This window comes from Chelonia mydas, chromosome 2 (assembly GCF_015237465.2).
Source record: "Chelonia mydas isolate rCheMyd1 chromosome 2, rCheMyd1.pri.v2, whole genome shotgun sequence".
Lineage (NCBI taxonomy): Eukaryota > Metazoa > Chordata > Testudines > Cheloniidae > Chelonia > Chelonia mydas.
The window spans coordinates 212,975,150-212,997,646 of NC_057850.1; the positions used below are offsets into that span (position 1 = coordinate 212,975,150).

At 38.3% G+C, this 22,497-nt stretch overlaps 1 protein-coding gene across 2 annotated transcripts in view; it reads right to left on the bottom strand.

Moving 5' to 3' along the window:
• Window positions 1-22,497, bottom strand: part of UMAD1 (UBAP1-MVB12-associated (UMA) domain containing 1) — a 196,509-nt gene that overhangs the window by 119,517 nt on the left and 54,495 nt on the right. For both annotated transcript variants that reach the window (XM_037890618.2, XM_037890620.2), the window contains exon 2: window positions 20,123-20,228. In XM_037890618.2, the coding sequence (XP_037746546.2) occupies window positions 20,123-20,204 (82 nt within the window). In that variant the 5' untranslated portion in view covers window positions 20,205-20,228. The remainder of the gene's footprint in view (window positions 1-20,122; window positions 20,229-22,497) is intronic.

Here is a 22,497-nt window from a genome sequence, read left to right on the forward strand (position 1 = left end):
GTTGGGGCTGGGGATGAGGTGTTTGGGGTGCAGGAAGGGGCTCCAGGTTTTGGGGGGCTCAGGGCTGGGGCAGAGGATTGGGGTGCTGACTTACTTCTGGTGGCTCCCGGTCAGCGACGCAGCCCTGTGCGGAGGCAGGCTTCCCGCCTGTCCTGGCAGCATGAACCGCACTGTGCCCCGACCAGCAGCAGGTCTGGCTCCTAGGCGGAGGCACGCAAGCGGCTCCGCCTGGCTCTCGCTTGCGGGCAGCGGGCCCCCACCAGCCAATGGTAGCGCGGAGCTGGTGCTCGGGGCGGGGGCAGCATGTGGAGCTCCGTGGCCCCCCTACCCAGAAGCCAGACCCGCTGCTGGCTGCTTCCAGGGTACAGTGTGGTGTCGGAACAGGTAGGCACTAGCCTGCCTTAGCTGGGCAGCACCACCAATGTGAATTTTAACGTCACCGTCAGCAGTGCTGACCGGAGCGACCCAGTGCCTTACACATCGTGACCCAGTACTGGGTCGCAACCCAAACTTTGAAAAACACTGATCTAGATCATACTTAGTCCTGCCTCAGCACAAGGGACTAGACTAGATCAGTGGTTCTCAATGGGGGTACTCAGGAGGTCTTCCAGGGGGTATATCAACTCATTTAGTTATTTGTCTAGTTTTACAAACAGACTATGTAAAAAGCAGTAGCGAAGTCAGTACAAACTAAAATTTCATACAATGACTTGTTTATACTGCCCTATATACTATACTCTGAAATGTAAGTACAAGGTTTATATTCCAATTGATTTATTTTATAATTAAAGATAAAGAGGAGAGAGTAAGCAATTTTTCAGTAACAGTGTGCTGTGATACTTTGGTATTTTTATGTCTGATTTTGTAAGTAAGTATTTTTAAGTGAGGTGAAACTGGGGATATGCAAGACAAATCAGACTCTTGAAATGGATATAGTAGTCTGGAAAGGTTGAGAGGCACTGGACTAGTTGACCTACTGAGGTCCCTTCCAATCCTACATTTCTATGATTCTGCAGTATACAGGTTAGGTTTCAATTACTGTTAATCAAGCTCTTAAATATGTATTGTACAATATCTTCACTACAGTATGCCCACGCCATTTGTCTGAAAGAAAATTTGTTTAGCAAGAGATGAAAAAATAAGAAATATCTTTCAGGATCTCCCACATGCCCAATCAAATTTCAGTAAGCCTTCTCCAGCCACAGCCAGACACATTTACTGATAAAGTCAAATATACAAAAATCTGAAACCTACCCAACCCACCAAATTTAACAACCAAGAATGGAATTTAAAAAAAAAAATAATAATAATAGCTTAAAATACTATATATAATTAACAGCTATAGCCCTAAATATTATTGAACTTCAGAATATCTCAATTTTCTAAACTAGTAGATTTCTCCACTCACAAACTCTAGTTAGCCTGTCATGTTTTGTTTTATTTTTTAAATAGGGCGGGGGAGGGAAGAAAACTGAGCAAATTTCTGGACTGACACCAGCTGTCTATTTTCAGCATGTAATAACTTACGTATTAGGAGCAAAATGGATGCAGCCAAAGCCCTAATGTCAATAACTTTTAAAGTGTCCTCATTACAATACAGCAATAAAAACCTCTCATCCTTTTACAGACTATGATAGTAATAGAAAAATGTATTGGTGCAAACCTGAAAATTTTCAGTTTGGTAATGAGGGCCAACAGATCCATTGCAGCTTGGGAGCAGAACTAGACCTGTCAGTCCTGGGGGCTAGGAAATGTCCTGCCTCCTGAAGTTCCCTTCAGGTGAGAGTTTCTATTCTAAGGATAATTCCAAACTATTTTCTTAATTACAGATTTTATTACGGATTTTTAAAGGAAAAAAAAAAAAAAAAAAAACCACCCCACCAATTTCTCCTATTGCAGAGCATGGTAAAATCCATCTACTGCCAAGACATATCTTTGGATGTTAATTTTCGCTTCTATTATGGATGAACCAGGGACCTTATTACTCAAAGAAAAGAAATTTTCATGGAAAGCATGGATAAATTTGCCAATTCTTGTTAATGCTAAACCCTACAAATCCATTACAATGCGATTTTTGTAGCAATGTGCCTCCAGGGTGTGAAACAGAGATTACCTAGGACAGATATAGCTCTCTCCTATCATGCTTTAGCACAGGTTGAATCTGAGCAAACTACAGCACACAGAATTTAAGTCCCATGCCATAACTATCCAGGAAATGTTTTAAAACACAATTCCAACTGTTACTATCATCTTTTGTCTTTCTACTGAAGGAACAAAGCTTGAAAGTTTCAGCACATTGGCTAAGTGGTTCTGGAGACTTCAATCTTTCATTTCTACAGGGAAAGGTTAATCTAGATCAGGTGGAGCAGGCACACAGGTGGAGGGGGGAGAGAAAGCCTGCAGTGCCACTAACCATGGTACACCTGTTCAGTATATAGAGGCTGTGTGATATTCTGAGATTTAATTGGATTCATGGTCTGGTGTGGCAATCCAGTATTTTTCTTGGGAAACAGCACCTCTCTAGATACCCTTTGCATCCTGCATATAGCATGAATATACGAATAATGCTGCTCCCAATCAGATAGTACTCCGCCTATAATCACATGGAAAAGGAGAAGCAGGAATATTAACCTAATGACAGGAATACCATGACAAGAGCCTTCAACACAAAGTAGTTTGGAGAAGAAAAAGTGATCTACACAAGTTCAAAGTTATATAAACTAACATGTGTTGCCCACACACAGGAAAAATTAAAACACTGGCATACCAATAAAAGAGCACATGCTCAACTGACCCACATGTTCATATTTAAGAAAGTTTTATTCCAAGCAACAGGGAAAGAATGATAAAATGAACTGATGACAGGCATGATGTGTTCTATTCAGTGTATTTCTTAACCTCTTCCCCAAAAATAAACTTCATGCTTTCTTCTTAATACACAAAAACGTCTTTAAAAACAAAAAAAAACACAAAAAAACATACCACATGAGAAACATTTTATAGAGAAATGTAAAAATAAGAATCAGAAGAAGGCTATTCAGGGAGAAAAGTTATAAAAACATCAAAAAGAGAACAATCCATATTCTATATGACTATATTTTTCTTTTCTTTAAAAGTTTTTCTCCTTTCAGAAGTAGTATGAGTTATAAGGAGTCTGGTGGCACAAACTAACCTGGCTACCCCTGATGGTATGAGTTATGCATCACTCCATCCTATCCCTCTAAGGTTTACTTTTTACTGAGTACCAGAATTATTCATCTTGTAAAAGTGTGTAAAATGCACCGATTGACTAGATGTGATCTTCAAGTACCACATCAGCTATATGGAGCTTTTATCCAATAGTTCACCTGAGTTACATGTTTAATGAATTATGGTATTGCAAAATTCTTTTTAGTTCACATCTGATCAACTTCTACTAAAATGAAAAAATAAATAAGGGTGATAATTTTAAATATCCCACACATTAAATGCAGAAACCTTATATCTTGTGTGTTCACTACTGAGGATGCTTAAATTTCATACCACTCTAAATATCTGTGAATTTAATAAATCTGATTTATCTTGGACAAGAGGGACATTTATTTCTTCAGTACAATGCCTGAGCCACTACAGCCACTGGCAGTACTTTGGATTTGTTGCATAGAATATAAAGTTTAGTTTTCACTACATCCTATAACATTTGCATCACCTGTATTGACCCATTCCCAATAGCCAGTTAGAGGCCACAATTAAGGTTGTGTTGTGGAGATGGTATGTAGTGTAACTTTGCATTTCCTGGTTTTAAGTTTAGCCACTCACCACATGCTTTGTTGTTTTTAAGTGCCCTTCCAGAAAGACTGGTCATCAAAAAATAATGTAGATTAGAAAGTTCAGAATACAGGGAAGTTAAAGGTATTTTCCTGAATTATCTGGAATGGTTCAGTCATACTAAATTCAATACTATGGTTTTTGGTTTTCATTTTAAGCATTGAGATGCATATTGCAGTGTATAGAATAGATTTAATCAACTTTGAATTCACAGTAATGCAGAAATTAAAACACATACAAGCTGTTTTCTCCCAACAATTTCTTCACTTATGTTGCGGAGTTTACTTTGAGAAGGGAAGTTTTATCAAGATCTGACCCTGAAATTGTTTCAATTGTCAACAACCATATATATTTGCAAAATATGTCCCTGCACAAAAAGTGTCCAAAAGATTAAACTCAGATATTTTAAAGCAAAATTTTCACACTGTATTCAATTGGTATAGCTTAAAATAATATACTACCAAAACCCAGGCAAACTCATAACAACATAAAAATGATTAATTAAACTGAAATTTTGCTTTGACTTAATTAAGCCAAAACTGTAGTCACAGCAGAATATTTTTGCAGAGGGATTTAGAAGGTCTAAGAATTTACCTGGATTTATTGTTTCCTTTAAAATCTGAAATATTACCATGAAGGAAATGTAAAGATGTGACTGCAGATTAGGTAACCTGTAAGTTATCTTTTGCTTTGATGCACGACTACACAATATTCTTCTCTCTCTAAACACAGAGACCCAAAAACTAGCATAAATTTACAGCAGCCTAACCACGGCTCTGATTTAAGTAGGAGACTTGTTCACTGTACAGACAGTCCAGAAACATGAAGCAATATAAATTGCTGTGAACATATCTAGGCGCTCAACTTCTGTCCCCAGTGCCATCCCAGCCATCCCACCAAGTTCCTTGGCACCAGACTACAAAAGTATAAATATAGTAAAATAAAAAAATAATAAAATCAGAATCTGTTTCCAAGAAATAAAAATTCAAAAAGCACAAAACTTTGTTAATATGGAATTAAGGTTGCTAAACTCCTAGAACGAGTAAACACGACTGCAGGATTCATAGCTATCTCCTATAAATGGAATTTGCCTGCATTACATAAATACACAACTTGTCTTAGGTACCAAACCCAGGCTGCTTTTATACAAGAAAGCAGCATTAGCCAAGGGTGCTTTTGCTCTCATCCATGCTTGGTTTTTTATGACAAAGCCTTTCTAATTAGATGAGAATTTGTCAAGTTATCCTTGTCACCTTCACACATCTACAATTCAGCATTAGCACCATTTCTCAGAGGGACTGAGAGTCTCAGGGTCTACTCTGAGTTTCAGTTTATTTCTGGGTGCAATATATAAGAGCCATATCAGGAGAGATTAATAAGACTGGGATTTTTCATCTTTGAAAAGAGACGACTAAAGAGGGGGATATGAATGAGGTTAAAATCATGACTGGTGTGGAGAAAGTAAATAAGGAAGTGTTATTTACTCCTTCACATAAGAACTACGGGTCACCAAATGAAATTAATAGGCAACATGTTTAAAACAAATAAAAAGGAAGTATTTTTTTCCACACAACATACAGTCAACCTGTGGAACACCAAGACTATAACAGGGTTCAAAAAAAGAACTAGGTAAGTTCATGGAGGATAGGTCCATCAATGGCTATTAGCCAGGATGGGCAGGGATGGCGTCCCTAGTTTCTGTTTGCCATGAACTGGGAATGGGTGACAAGGGATGGATCTCTTGATGATTACCTGTTCTGTTCATTCCCTCTGGGGCACCTGGCATTGGCCACTGTCAGAAGACAGGATACTGGGCTAGATGGACCTTTGGTCTGACCCAGTGTGGCCGTTCTTAAGTTTCTGAGAACCTCTATCATATTATTCAGGTGCCTGCTTGACTAATTCTAATGGTTCTGTTCAATTTCCTGCGTTCACAGTGGATAGTCTCTGTTCCTGTTTTCTCTAGAAGTGGCCCATTGCTATCTGTACCCCAGGTCCTCTCTCTCTATCTAGTCCCTTTACCCTTAAATTCTTCTTGGTTTATTTGTAATTTCTTCAATCACCATAGTTATTGACCTACTTTTTTAGCACTATGACACTGTCTATTCTTGATCCCCCCCCTTTTAAAATCTTACAGTTGCTGATCGTGACTCCAGGAAATAGAAAGGACCGAAGAGATCCAGAGTAAAGAGAGCTTGCTTTCTGTGTATCCTCAGTGTGAGTATTCATTTTTAGTACTTTGAATGTATTGAGTATCTCTTCCACTTAGGTTAGGAAGTACTATGATATATTTCTTAAAGAAGTCATGCTTCCAATTAAGGATTTCTCTGTGCATTTTACATCCATTGACTTTAGCCTTAAAATGAGAGCTCTAGTTCTGAAAATCTACATTGATGCCCATTAAAATAGCTAACACTAAATTCTGCCACAACTTGTGCTGGTATAAGACAAGTATTCCAGCAGTCCTGACAACCACCTATGAAGACAGAGTTAAGTAGAACCAGAAAGAAAAGTGATTTGGTGTTCAAAGACACAGCAGTGGGAGTCAGCTCTGGCACATTTCATGGGTGCCTTCAGACAAGTCAGTTAATCTGTTATTCAATTTCCTTATTTGTAAAATAGATAGAACGTTTACCTACCTCACATGGCTGATATAAGGTGTCTTTTGAGGCTAAAGTCAATGGATGTAAAATGCACAGAGAAATCCTTAATTGGAAGCATGACTTCTTTAAGAAATATATCACAGTACTTCCTAACCTAAGTGGAAGAGATTCTCAATACATTCAAAGTACTAAAAATAAATCTTCACAATGAGGATACACAGAAAGCAAGCTCTCTTTTTACTCTGGATCTCTTCGGTCCTTTCTATTTCCTGGAGTCACTATCAGCAACTGTATATATCACAGCCACTAGAGTCAAGCAGTTTGAAGAGCAATGGTTTCTTGCTCTAGACTAGACATTTAAAAAAAAAAAAACTGTGTATATAATGTACACCTGAAAGAAACAAACAATCACTTCAGTCAGTTTGGGCATGCTTAATAACTTGTTTAATGGACAAAAGGAATCTGGAGACTAGTTCTGTAGAAAAATTCTTTCAATTCCAGAAAGAGGAACAAATGTGCAATTTTTTAAAAATGCACTTTTCCCTCCCTCTCTTTTAAACTACATAGATTTATATGTAAAATGTAGGTAGGACATGGAGAGAATAAAGGTCCCCCCCCCCCAAAAAAAAAAAAAAAGCGCCAACAAAACCCTGTTACATGTGGTAGGTTTATGGTAGACTTACAAAGACAATACTTGAACTCTGGAGTTAAATTCACTTGACTGTTTCGTTGCTGAAGCTTCTGACAATACTATGACGACATTTTAATAAACTTTCAAATATTCATGATTTGTAGCAATCTTAAAAACCCAGAATTAAGATGTGCCTTCCAATGTTATCCTTCTTTGTAATAAAAAAGGACCCAGATTCTCTCCTATGAAGCAGTGTTGTCAATGATAGCAGCCCCCTCTAGGACTGGTATGTGCCAATTGTCACAGAGGGAGCATGAGACTAAAACAACTTTTGTCTATGCCCCTCAGAACTAATGGCGCCCCTCTCCAACACACTTCTCAGCAGCAAAACAGGGATTTAAAAAAAAAAAAAAAAAAAAAAAAAAAAGATATTTAGAATCCATTGAATAGTCAAAAATAAGTTTAAAAGAAAATATTATCCTCAACCATTTTTCATGATGTTTTTTTCTTGAAGGAAATTTATCCATTTAGGAAGTGTAAAATTAATGCAAAAGACCACAAAAGAAAATTTAGTACTATTGACGAAAAATCTAGTCTATGAAAAGTGTCATTTTGCTACTTAAACTTAACATTGCATGAAGTACTCATTAGATATACTGTATTATCATCAGCAAGATTACTGGATCTACAAAATATGTGGTTCATAGCACAGTAAACCAAGACTAGGATTTTATGAAGCAAATAAAAATCAGTGTTTTCAACTGAAGACAGAGCCGACACATAACTGTTGACTGAGGGTGGGGGGCACAATTTAAAAGTTGGGGGGGTGATACGTGACTGCCCCACACATCACCTCTGGATCAAAGTGGTTGCTAAATGGAAGACAGGGAAAGCCCTGCTGCAGTGTGAGGGGAGCAGTTTCCCCTGGGTAGACCCCCTGCTATAGGAATGGGAGAGCAGCCTCTGCCCTAGGAACAGGCACATGGCATTCACCCCACAGAAGTCTGCAAAGTGCTGGGACTCCGGCAGGAGAGAAGGAGAAGCAGCCCCATGTATTGACGGGGTAGGGGCTCAGCCCACAGCCAGCCATCCTGTTGCTTCCTTCCTCCCAGTCCTGCATGGGCATACAATGAGTGCTGCTGCCAGGGGGAACCGCTACCTTTTTGCTGCTGGGCATCCCAGTGAGAGGTGGCCCAAGGCCTTGCCCATGCCCACTGCCTTTAGGGCAGAGTCTGCAATGGCCCTCTGGATAGGTCCCCTCGGAACATTTAACCATTGCTAAATGGTAGGCAAATCTGGGGGGGGTGGGGACGACACATGACCCCACGTGGATCCCCCTCAAGGCATCACCTCTGACTGAAGATACCACTTCCTTTAAAATAAAGCATGATTTAATCTATTACGTTACTCAATTTGTAAAGAGTTTTATTTCTTAGGTTGAATGTACCTCACCTAATGATAGGATTAACAGAACTGTTTTCATGAACTGTAGCAACACCCCTCACACCCTTAAAAACATTTTTTTCTGATGAAAAGGCATGTACCAGCTTATTCCAATATTTTTAAAATTATATGACAGAAAGCAGCAGGCATTAGCTATGCTAATGCATTAGTAAATCAAAACTTCTTCATTCCCACATTGTTCCTCCCCCTCAAAACATCTCAGTAAGGAGACACCTACGAAGGTGCCACAAGTACTCCTCGTTTTTTTTGCTGATACAGACTAACACAGCTACCTGAAGTTAAGGTTGTGTTCCAAAATGGGGTATATATTCACTTTCAGAAAGAAACAAGTTTTCAGTTGGTATTACATTTTACCCAAGGTTAGCTTTTATGTCTTTTGAATTTTCTGTGTTGTTTTTGTTCAGTTTCTCATTAAAGTTTTAATATATCTTTGAACTTGGGTTCAAACTGCAGTTTTTCTTTGGCAGTCCTATTTTTATCGTTGACCAATATCTCTTGAATGCATTGTCTATCTGCATAAAACGTGGGGTGGGGGTAGGGGGAGGGAGATGAATCCTGAGAAGATTTGATGCAGTGGGAAGAGGTTTTAAAACATTGATACAAGGTAATTTTTTAGCCATTTTTCATGTTATAACTGAAAGTTCATGCATTGTGCATACAAGCCAGTTTGATCGGGGCTAAGCTCACAAAAGTTTGTTTGGTTGATACAGGTCACATGTGCATAAGATCTTCTCCATCAAGTGCAATGCTACCAGGGTATTTATTATTTGTATTGCAATAGTGTTTAGGAGCCACAGTCACAGGCACTACTGTTCTAGGCATTATATAGAGACAAACAAAAAAAGTCCCCACCCCAAAGTGTGTTCTATCCTACAACGGAGAAGAACTCATACACCATTACAGACGGATAAAATAAATCTCCATTAGCAGCTACTCTTCTATGCCCAGAGGTCCACCCCTTTATGTGATTCCCATCCCCAATTAAGAACTAAAATCCTTAAGGAAAATGAATACACAAGGTTTCTGATAATAGGGTTACCTCCACCCCTACCCACAAGCATGTACAAACCTGACACTGCCCCACAAAAGCAAGAAAATGAAAGATATGCCCTTTACTAGTACTTAGCCTCTATTCTTCCACCCACAACCACACCTTTCCATTACAACTAAGGCAAACCACAAACTACAACCTTAACTGAGGGATGCCAGCCTTACATCACCCCTTTTAACCATCTTCTACATACAATCATGCTCCCCCTACACAAACAATTATACCAAACATCCTTCAACTACTAAATTTGGGGAGTGGAAGGGACACTCTAGAAAGGGGTGCGTTTAAACAAAAGACGGGCAGAGTTAAGTTTATAATGAGTGTTCTGTGGTACCAGGTGATACTCCTGAAGATGGAGTATAAGAAGGTACCTACTGATAAACTTTCAAATTTTTTGTTTTTGTATGCTTGGGGAAGTGTGTAGTCTTTGTATTGACCACTGCTTTCATACAAAGTCGGTGTATTCATTCAATTTTCCTTTCCCTGCCATTCCTTTTCCAGAAGACAAAATCTTTAGTAATAGCTGGCAAGCTAACTTGCTAAAAGACACATAAAACCGTAAAGTGCTACATGGTGGTCATTTCACAAGATGGTAGATAAAGGATACAGTATACGTCTCCCTTAGCCAGACTAGGTCAAAACATTTCCCAGAACAACGATTGAATATTTATCCTCTGTTGGAAGAATGGGGTTGAATAAGAGACTGATTTTAGAACTGACTTCAGTATTTTGGAGTGCTGTTGTTAGGAGCCCAAGAAGTTAGAAATAATATCAATTAAACTGAAACAAGTGTGCGAGGGAGGACCAGAAAAGTCACATCTTTGACAACCACTAGGAATGTACTATAGTAGCAATGGAACAAATATCACCAAAGAGAATGACTGACTGGATAGCACATCTTCCCTGTTGGTGCTTTTTCTTCAAGCTTAGATGGAACGATTTTGGCTAGCATACAAGGAAAATAATGACTGCAAACAAGGCTGGCTGTTCAAAATAACACATTTTACAGATTAGAAAAAAGTAAGCCCAATATTTTATATAAAAGGCATTAGGGATTTTGGGTGCCCAGACTCCTGAAATGAGCTTGATTTTTAGAGGGTGGATGCTCAGCATGTTCCCCCCCCCCCCAAAACAGGCTTCTTTTAGGTATATAGCTATGTTAGGGTTCCTTCCCCCACTCTGAACTCTAGGGTACAGATGTGGGAACCCGCATGAAAGACCCCCTAAGCTTATTCTTACCAGCTTAGGTTAAAAACTTCCCCAAGGTACAAACTTTGTTTAAAACGCTTGGTGGTGGCAGCATACTGTTCAAGGACAAGGCAAAGAACAGGGAAAGAGATCACTTGGAGACGTCTTCCCCCAAAATATCCCCCCAAGCCCTACACCCCCTCTCCTGGGGAAGGCTTGATAATAATCCTTACCAATTTGTACAGGTGAACACAGACCCAAACCCTTGGATCTTAAGAACAATGAAAAATCAATCAGGTTCTTAAAAGAAGAATTTTAATTAAAGAAAAGGTAAAAGAATCCTCTCTATAAAATCAGGATGGAAAATACTTTACAGGGTATTCAGATTCAAAAACACAATCCCCCTCTGCGCAAAACCTTAAAGTTACAAAAAACAGGAAAAAACTTCCCTCTTAACACAGGGAAAATTCACATAAAACAAAAGATAAACTAATCCGTCTTGCCTGGCTTACCTATACTGGTTGCAATATTGAAGACTTGGATTAGGATGGGTTGGAGAAGATGGATTTCTGTCTGGCCTCTCTCAGTCCCAAGAGAGAACAACTACGTAAACAAATAGCACAAACACAACTCTTCCCCTCCCCAAGATTTGAAAGTATCTGTCTCCTTATTGGTCCTTTGGGTCAGGTGCTAGCCAAGCTAGCTGAGCTTCTTAACCCTTTACAGGTAACAGGATGTTGCCTCTGGCCAGGAGGGATTTTATAGCACTGTATACAGAAAGGTGGTTACCCCTCCCTTTATATTTATGACAAGCTACATGGGGCAATCAAGGCTCTGGCAGGAGGCAATGAAGAAAGGCTCTGGCAGCTCCTCCCTGCCAGAGCCTGTCTCCACTGCCTCCTCTCAGCTAGAGACTTTCCCAACTGCCATAGTCTTTCACCATAGTCCTTCCCGTGGTGGGGAAAGGCTCCAGTAGTGAGCAGGCAGCCAGAGACTAAAAATAGCAGTGGGAGCTCCCATATAGGTGTGGAGGGCACTCTACTCAACCTGCCCAAGCAGTGCCTCACCATCTACATTGTTATTTATATGCATGCTAGCTGGGCTTAGTGTCTGCACGCTACACGCCACCATTAAATGTACACTTATCCTAAATGTTATGAATGATACTCTGAAATAATGCTATACAATAGCTGAGCTGAATGCTAATAAGTTATAGCATTAGTGAATCACAGAATGTTACTTACACCTTCATGGTCATTTTCTTCAAGTATATACACCATGTTTTTAGAGTATGAATAATTAAATCAAAGATTCATTTTATACAGCACAAGTGGGCTCATGGTATTTTAGGCCAAAATACACTTGTTCTATAATCAAAACAAGTTTACATAGTGCCACTGAGATTCAGTGGACCATACATTTAATGGAAAAAAAATATTACAGACCATATTTATCCCTTCTCCACCCATGCCCCACCCCGAAAATATAAACAAAAAAACCCACATAAAAACATTACACTTTCATTAGTCTAAATTCTACTAGTCTCATTTTCACTGTAAATAAACAGGACTACTTCTTACATCCTTTCTATAATGCTTTGAGATGCACTGATAAGTGCTACATATGAGCTAGACGATATTACTTGGGGAGTAAGATACTACTGAACGTGAGCAAGGCTAGCAGAATATAGCTGCTGAGAGACCATTTGAACACTATAAGCAGAAGTGAAAAAACACAAACAATCAGAACTAAGAAATAAAAATACATAAAGTATATAACAATCAATGTTGCAGAATACTTGTCATTATGACCAAGGAATTCTTTATCATTTATTTTTGAATAGTTATCAAAACAGTTTTTCAACATGTTTTACTTTCATCACTCCTTATTTACAAGACTTAGTAGAGCAATGTCAAATACTCCCATGCTCAAGTGTGGGCATGTCAACTAAGCAATGTTTAGAGTTTTCATGTTGGAGAATTTCTATATTGAAACATCCATAAAGATGCATTCTGTAATAACTCAATTCTGGAAAATGTTTGTAGCATCTACAATGCTTAACAAATATTTTGAACAACATGTTAAAATGTTTATTACACTGGACGGACCAAGGAGACTTTTCAAAAGGGACAGTGAAAGGAAAGTACATACGTTTGCCTGAAAGTCCTAAAACAACTTATTCTCTTGGGTTCCAACATGTTACATTACATTCTTCTGAAATTAAAATCACAAGCAGTTAAAAATAGGAGTCCTGGTTGTTACAGTTAATATTCTGGTATCTTTTTTTAAAAGAATTAGGATTAAGGTCTAACGGCTACATCTAGTCCACCCAGCACTATAAACAACAGCTGTTCTTTACAATATATTGTTTATATTATGTTAAAATCAATAGGAGCTACTACAGACATGTCAAATGAACTTGATTATGCACATTAACATTTTAAAGCTAAAAAAACAATTATGAAGCATGCGTGCCACAAGGTATGTTGCAATATAACCTGACAGATCAAACCCTAGAAAGTAAGAGGCAGGGGGACTAGAAAAATATTACTTAGTCATGTATATTAATGAGCTAAAATGCTTTTAGGGTTTGAATTTTGACTGCGGAGAATTTTTTTTTCTTCTTTTAAATACCACCCTAAAGATATACAAGAAATTTTCCTAGTGTGCAGTCCACAGCCAAAGTGGTATGTTCTGATCACAGACATTAAAAAAGTCAAACACATCCCAGTTACACTGAAATGTAGATCTCTATTTCCCGTGCTGTATCAAATCTAGAAAAAAAAAACAGTACTTATACTCTGCTTTTAAGAAATACACCTGCTTATACTGCAAAACATAATGAATTTCTGTTGTTCTGTAACCTAATTCCTTTAATCTACATAAGAGATGCTGACCAAGTTCACTCAACCAAAAAAACTGGTTTTTAGAGTACAATCAACACATGCTTTTCAACAGTATTAATATAGCATGAAGCTTGTGCTCCCAATTATTCATATTGTTGCATTCTGTTATTTTCTGCTATAAAAATATGCAAATTCATTCCTTTGTGTTATGTAGGTCTCATGACCCTCAACAGATCTCTCTTGAAAGGAATTACAAGCCAACATCTAGATAATAACTATCAACATTTCAGATTTCATTTTTTACTATTTAAGTGCCACTGCAGTGATAAATTTAACGGTACAAAGTGTTTGAAATTATGATTAAAACCTAAAGTCTAATAAAAATGGTATACTATAATTACTGTACTGTACTCCACTGATTTTTTACAGCAGCAGCAGAATGCAAGGAAAAACCACCACCTAGTGATACAAGTGCAAACTGCAGTTTGTTTTTGTGTGAAACAAGAACCCAAGAGGATTACTTTGACTTCATTACTGAATGAAGAGGTAGCCATTACCTCCTTATGTGACTAGAAATACAGAGGAGATGGTTGTTATTTTCCTGGGCCTGTTCCCTCCTCCTTGCTCAGTAAACTCGGACTGTAGTATTAGACACCTAACAGGACTAGTAGCTTAGTATCGTGAATTACACATCAAGAGATTAAAAAACTTCTATTGTCAAAAATTTTGACCAGACTTTGCATGGACACAGGCTTTTACTTAATGGTGTACTATTCAGATAGTGCTTTTTATTTTGTAGACTACACCACTCATTTTATTATAAAACAATTTTATGGAGATGAAGTAGCCATTTGCTTTTTGGGGGAGGGCAGTGGCAGAAACAAGAAACACACACTGGATGTTGCAGCTTCATTATGGGGAAGTCACAAGGGACTTTGGATGAGAGAAGCACATGCCCAACTGTCATCCTGCCTAGTGTGTTTGATATACTTTTTCTTAAAATACAATAAACCAGTACCGCTAACGCTTGCTTATTAGCACCATTCAGAGCCCCTTCAAGGGAGAAAATATTGTCAATATTGACATGGTTCTTCTGCACATATATTAGCAAGTCCCAGAAAACAAGCAACAGCATCAAGAGCTAACACTTATCTCACCACACCATTGATCTTCCAAGTAAAAACAAAGTTGCACTAATAAATCCAATTGTACAAATATTGTGAAATTATCAGTTATGCTGTTGTACTAGAACTATTACTAGAATAGAAGTAATTTTTTTTGGACTTTTACTTTTCAGAATACATTTGTTTGAACAAAAGGATATTTAAAATGCATGTATTTCTTCTCATTGGCAAATTCTGATCAAAATAAACACAATATCTGGGAAATAGGGTCCCATTACATATTGGTGGTTTCAACCAAACACTACAGAATAGTTTACAAAACTTTTTAAACAAAATCTACTTCCGTCACTTTCCAATTGCCTTCATCGTTTTGGGTCTTTAATGTTGCAAGGCATATATTACACGTCTAGCTTTGTATAAATCTTGATTTCAGAGACGGCATGGAAATCATGAAAATGCCCCCAAACTGTGATCTTCTCTTAAAAAAAAAAAAAAGAAAACAACACAAACCAACACTATTTAAAAATGTCTACAAAGTCTTTAATGTGAAAGATTACCTTAGCTTACAGTGCTGTTTGCACATTTTTGTGGAAGAGTAGACTGCTGTGTGCATGCAACACAACTCAACTACACAACACAATGAATTTTACAGCTAAATTTAGTCTACTAAACTCATTCTGTCCTGGGAGTATATTAACCTGTAAAATTAATTCCATGAAAACTCTGTGAAATTCAATGCTTTGCCCTTTACACTATTATGAATCTTATAAAAAATTAATATTAAAAAAATCAATCATGATTTACACCAGGCCCTAATTATTCTCTATTTTTAAAGGAAAGCTACACAGCCCCACTAATTCCAATTTGTAGTGTATCCAGTTCTTCCTTTCACTGCACACTATACCTCAGGCACTTGTAGATCTAGAATACTCTGTAGGAAAATAAAGGTGAGGAAAAAATACTTAGCTTTTTCTAAGGACAAAGTCAATATTTTCTGGACAGAAAACTGACTCGTATTTTTTCCTTCATATGGAAGAACTTCAGTGGATTCAAGAGATTTTAAAATGTTTTCTGCAACAAAACTGAATATTTAGTTTTTTTGAGAACTGCAATCTGCTGTACACCATTGTAGACAAACCAGTTGCTGTATGCTAGGATATCAATGACTGAAGTGAACTACATTTGACCTTTAACATAGGAATTACCATAGTGAATCAGACTCACGGTTAAGGCTATGATTTAGTTACAGAGATCACGGCAGTCATGGATTTCGTGACTTTACCAAACCTCAGTGACCTCTTCCGCTTCAGCTGTCAGCAGCGGAAGTGGGGGCTGGCGGCAGGATTGTGTGCCCCCACCCTGCTGCAACTGGGGCTGGAATCAGGACTCTGCAGCCCCTGCCCTGTGGTTTTCAGGGGGTGGGGAGGGACTGCAGCCAGGCTGTGCACCCCTGTCCCGCACCTGTGGCCAGCTCTAGAGCGGGGGCTGCGTGCCCTGTGGCTGCTCTCCCTGCTGTGCCCCAGCCACGCAGCTTCCGCTGGGGGCTGCAGCCAGGCCCATGTGCCCCCTCTTGGCGGCAGCCAGGGCTTAGCAGGCTGCAGCTGGGGCTGCACACCCCTGTCCTGCAGCTGCGGACAGCTCTGGAGCACGGGGCTGTGTGCCCCCCTGTGGCTGTGCCCCCCCCCCCCGGTGGCCATGCCCACCGCTGGAGCTGGGGCTGTGTCCCCAGCCATGGCGGGGGTCTTGGCTTGTCAGTTCCCCCCCAACCCATGGGACTCCATTCCTGCCCCCTATTTAGCCCTACCCCCGGTTACTTTTAGTAAAGTCACGGATAGGTACGGGGGTCTGTATATTTTTGTTTATTGCCCCATGACTTATCCGTGACTTTACCTAGACAAAAATCTTAGCCTTACTCATGGTCCACCCAGCCCAGTATCCTGCACAAGATACAACCACAGTTGGCAGATGAGGAATAATGTGTTACACCCTTTGTCCCAAACAAAGATCTCATCCCTAACAGAGATTGGCTTAAAGCCTAAAAACAGGAAGTTCTCTCTTCCAAGATTTGGAAACATTCCCTATTATAACTCTGGATATTCTTGTTATTCAATACATATCTAATCCCTCTTTGGATCTTGGTAAATTCTTGGCCTTACCATGCTGCAGAAATGAATTCCACGTTCCTGATTATGCATTATATGAAAAAGAATGTCCTTTATTAGTTTTGAATTTGCCACCATTCTGTTTAATCGAATATTCCCTTGTTCTTGTGTTATGAACAGGGAGACTAGAACTACTGGTATAAAACAGCTTCCAAACACTTATTTTATCACTTACCACTCTTTACTGTGAGCCTTCAGTGTTCATTTAACAATTTTATTGTGAGAGATCACCACAATATAGAAGTGTATATGCAAGGGTGGTGTTCTTAGCACAAGACAACATGCAGCAATATACTTTTTTTTTTTTAAAATTCCACAGACACGTGGTCAGAATAGACTTCTCACTCTCTTTCTCCAGAGATAGCCACAAGCCAATTGTGTTTTTGTGATGCATACAGCAATGGACCTCATGGGAAGGAGTGTTGAGGACTTCTTTAACTTGCTAGCTAACAAATCTCACATCCACAAACTACCTGTGGAAGGTGCTTACCTCTAGAGAGGTAATGTAATGGGCAAAACTGAGAGATGGAAACTCTCAATTACTACCCAACAAGAAGTCTAATTATATCCATGTGTATACATTCACCCACAATTTTTTAACTCTGTTTGGCCTTTAGGAAAGCATGGTGAGAGGAGAGGAGAGGGAATAGGAACAGGAATGACGGAAGGGGGTGGGGTTTATTTGGTGATTCCCAGTAACTGGTTTTCCCTGAACCCAATCAGCATGATGAAAGCTTATGCTATGTTGGCACTCATTCCTTTGTAGCACTGACTAGAATCCTGCACCCACCTATTTCTTCTGGGGCACTCTTCATCTTCTGTAAAAATCCCTTATCAGGGCAATTGAACCTTAGCAAAAACCCTGCAGATGAGAACCAAACTCAGCTCTGAGACTCAGAACAGAATTAGAGACAGACACAGAGCCAAAGCGTTAGTCTAAAAATTTGAAATCAAGTTTAGAATTTCTCTCAGAAAAGCTATGCAACAGAGAAGAATTGCTGAGCCACTCGCCACTATGGAAGCAGAGAAGACTGGAGGGGAACTTCAGAAGGTGGGGCATTCCCTTGCAGCCAGCAACTGACAAGTCTGTTTCTGTCTCCAACTCGCAAACAGACTAAGTATCTGTTGCAACAGATCTGTGGACCTTATCACAAAGAAGAATTAATAATTTCCTCTATAAATTTGTGTACTGGGATCACCCTTTCCTTATAAAGCCCCATTCAGAAGTACTGTATGAGGATGACTGAATTTTCACCATCTACAGAATTTAGCTGAAGACTTATGGCGACAGAAACTCTCCTGACTACAGTATCACATTTGCCCTGGGGTTCTTCCTCCTTTTTCCCCAGTACTGAAAGAACTATCCTTCCTCCGTTGGCTAAGGAGTTGGAAAGAGACTCCATTTCTTGAGTTATTTACACTTGTATACCTTCATTAAAATCCAGACTGCACTGATAAAAAAATAATAAAAAAAAAGACACCAGGTGTTAAGGTTCTGTAAAAACTCTGAAGTACTTTACTACCAAATCTGGAAAAAAAAAAAAAATTAAGAAAAAAACCCCACCAAATTAAAACCACAGAGGTAGCTAAAGTTTTTTAAACTGCTGCTGCTCTGGGATAAATGGAGACAGCACTGCTAACGACTTCCTGAAGAAGGCAGTCCTTCCTGAGACACATTCCCCTGAATTTGAGAGTTTTGTAACTGCTTCCGTCTATAAGGGAATGATACCTTCCACTGTCAGCACTACTGGACATTCCTTTACAAGGGAAAGGAATAATTATGTGGCAATCTATTTTGAAGTAATTTGCAAGGTTAACAACTGTGTTAGTTTAAAACAAAACAAAACAAAAATTACAGTCAGTCATCACCAGGATTTGTGTGATACGCAAGACACTTCTGCCTACAACTCTTCAAGCCTGGCATTCCAGCATTGGCTCTGGGACTGCCTCAAACAATATAGTCATTACTTCTGAAGTGCTTTTCACAAGCTTTTGAAGAGATTTTTTTTCTTTTTTTAAATGCAGGTGCCAGAGTTAATAGATTTAGCTACCAAAACTGGAGTTCGTAGATACAGGGCTGTAGCAGATCAAGTAAGCTTACTGAGTGGCAACTGTTAAACAGAACATTACAAAAGTAAAAATTAAATCCTTGAAATCAGACTTGCCCTAATAACTTGTAAGTAGTTGGGGCACCTATTGGTATGCAGGAAAACAGTTGTTCCAGAAGCTATTACTTAACACTTCTGTTAAAAAATTTCTTCTGTTATGAAATTTCCTAATTGTTCCAGTGAAAAGACCCATTACCTCCACAGTGAACCTCTCTGAAAAGGTTAGCATCAGCACAAATGGAAGAAACTCTTAAATACATCCACAGTAACAAATACTGAGAATTAGTAGGAAAAAGTCAGCCTCAAATAGAGAGGTGGAAGACCTCTGGCAAGAACAAATCAGTAAATCAGGAGAATGAGGGCATCAGAATATTTATAATGACAGATTTACACGAGGATGGAATTAATTGCAATAAGAAATAAAAAATCATTTGCAATACAAGGGTAATAAAAATCTTGATTTTCTTCACATTTCATCCCTCTTACACGACCATGAAAGACTTGATTAAAAAAAAAAGTTTGACAAATTCATAGATTAAAATGAGCAGAATTCCATTTTAATTTCTGGAAAAGTCTCATTTATAACAACTGACATTTTAGGAAACTAAATCATTACTAACTGCTTAAATTTTCACCAAAGTACTCAAGTGCCAGATTCTGAGAGAGAAGACCTACATTTCATATGTGACTGTAAATAACATATGTAACATGCAGGCATTTCCGAGTTAATATCTGGAAAACTTTGGTAGCAACTGAGTTTATAACAAATAAGTGCTTAAGTAGAGTAGTTCTCCCTTTTGATCGGCAAAGAAAGTGCTGAAGTTATTCATGTTTTTCAGCAACAGAGCATTCTTATTTTTCCTCTTTCATCGAGCAACCAGCTAAGAGCTTTAGTATTTAGCTTAAAGTACCCATGTTTCTCTTTATTACAATATATGAAATGAAAGCAACAACTACAAGCTTGTTTAAAGAAATAGAATTGTGTACACATGTTCAGTGTTTTGACTTATTTCATATCCATCATGGACCAATTTCTGTTCTTCATTCTGTTCTCATGTAAAAATTAAAACTTACCAAATTGACAGAAGTAATATTGTTAAAACACTTTAATGTAATACTGTTTTATAGTATCACTTACCCACAAGAACAAATCCATCTGCTTCTATTTCTGGCAATGGCACCTTCTTAGAGTCCTGGCTTTTTCGGAAAAAGTTGAACATATCTTCTTTTCTCCAAGCCTCTCTCTAACAGGAAAACATTGTTAAATAAGTATGAACAATACAATTTAGCTTAGAAAAATTACTAAAAAGATAGTACATAATATATATTAACTCTGAAAATGTATCTCTAGATTTGAAAAATCAGATTTCCTTGTGTCGAATGGATTGAAATACTTTGTTGAGAAAGTCAACACTATAGATAGAGGTACAAAATTATTCACCTTCCCTCACTAATAACTCTCAGTCCAAACAGACAATTTTTCTGCCAGTTTCCATGTTTGGTTCTCCATGTTCTACTTTTCCTTCATTAAGTTGAAGGAAATCCCTTTGACTGTTTTTGATGCATGTTTTCACATTCTCTCACGCCCATTTTGCCAATGAAAAATTGCTATGCCCTCCCTAACTCACCAGACCCAGACAGAGTTAATCCAAAACTAGCTGAACTTTGAAACTTGAAATACAGCAGGTATTTAATCCTCACTAAGTATACTTGTCACCAAGTTGGAACAAATTTTGCTGCAAGTTAACCAATGGCCCAATCCCATAGAAACTTACACATATTACTTCATTCGCACAGATATCTCTATTGAAGTCAACTGAATTACCGTCATGAAAGTTACACGTGTTTGCACAACTGGGCCCCAAGTTATGAATTTTTGAAAACATACACTAGGTATTCACAATACAAAGTTTCAGTTTTTCAGAGCTTACATTCCTAGAGAACAGTAAAGTACCGGTGTACCTTTTCCAGCAGTTTCTAAATATAATTTTCAAATATGGTGAATAGCAGATGACTGGTAATTCTTAGTTAGGCTAGTGTACATTTTGTTAAGAAACTAAGCAGGCAAGCCTAGCATGGTTATTGTCTCACCAAAAGAAAACATATAGACTGACCATTCTTGGCCAGTTTGTCCCATTTAAAAACAAGCCAGTTAGACATGCTAGTAGTGGAATAAATGATTTGCACAGCAACAGGTGATACCCAAATTACCATCCAAGCTTTGCAATTTCCAACCAGTACAATCTCAGCAATTTTGAATAGCCACTATAGTCATACAGAACTGAATCCTGGACAGCTCTTCACATCTCTATTCATTATAATGTACCCTTTGGTCATCTCATCAACTTTTACCTAACTAATACATTGCCTGAAGCTTAATGTGCTATGAAAACACTATCAAAAATGATTTCATGACACAGAACAAAAGGTTCATGAGGGGAAAAAAAACCCCTCACTTTTCCAAAGTTTTCAACCCAAACTAGAAGTCATCTCAGGATGACATTCATTTGAACAATGTCCACAAGCTCTCCCTCCTTATCATCCCGATTTACTTTGTTCTGAGGAACAGCCTGGTTTAGGAGATTTTTTTGACAGAAGAAAAAAAAAAAAAGTAACCTTTTCTGCCGTCCAAATATTTAAAATGTTCTCTCGCATCTTTTGTGAAAAGAAGTGTAGATGCAATCTGTCTTTCTTGATTTCATTTTTAATCAAGCTACCAGCTAACAAAACAAAAAGATATATACAGTATCAATTCAAATGCTGTCTACATGACTAATAAACAGCACACACTTACAGCACAGAAATGTTGAAATCAAGTTATATGTATAATTTATTCCATGTTCAGAAGTAGGAATCCAATAAAAATGTGTTTTTTCTTCCCTTCTGGAAGGTGGGATTCCAATAAAAGTATGAACTCCCCCACCACCCATGATAAGCAGCAATTTTGGTGCACTTACTATAGAAGGACACTGTGTAATGGAAAGCAAGAGACTGCAAGTTCCACCAGCCTTTGCAAAATGACTGTACCACATTTTATGCAAACAGCTAATAAAAATTGCAGCATAATTAAACCACATCCAGGTGTCTCCTGAGCTTCTTCCAATATATCTGGGCAATTAAGTTCAATGGCTGTGAATCACCATCTAGTATGTCTTCAACAGTTACAATAGTAAATCTAAACAGATTTCCCCTTTAGTATATTTTCTTAATTTTATGGAAAAAAACAAAATTAAGAGTTTATTAAAATGTGGCTTCAATTCTCCAGTTATTGTAAGAAGTTGTGTGCAAAACTATTAAAGCATAGTCCCTTGACATGCAAGAGACATTTAGGATCCCAAAAGCTTGTATGTACATGTTCAAGTTATTTTGTGGTCCACTGAAAAGGTGTTGCATTATCTACTTTGCTTTTCCTTTCTGCCTAAATTGCTCTACTTTCCATTGAATACAGTTTCGCCATTTTTCAAACTTACAGTAAAACAGTCTGTAAAGAAGTTGGATTGATTAGGTTCTTTT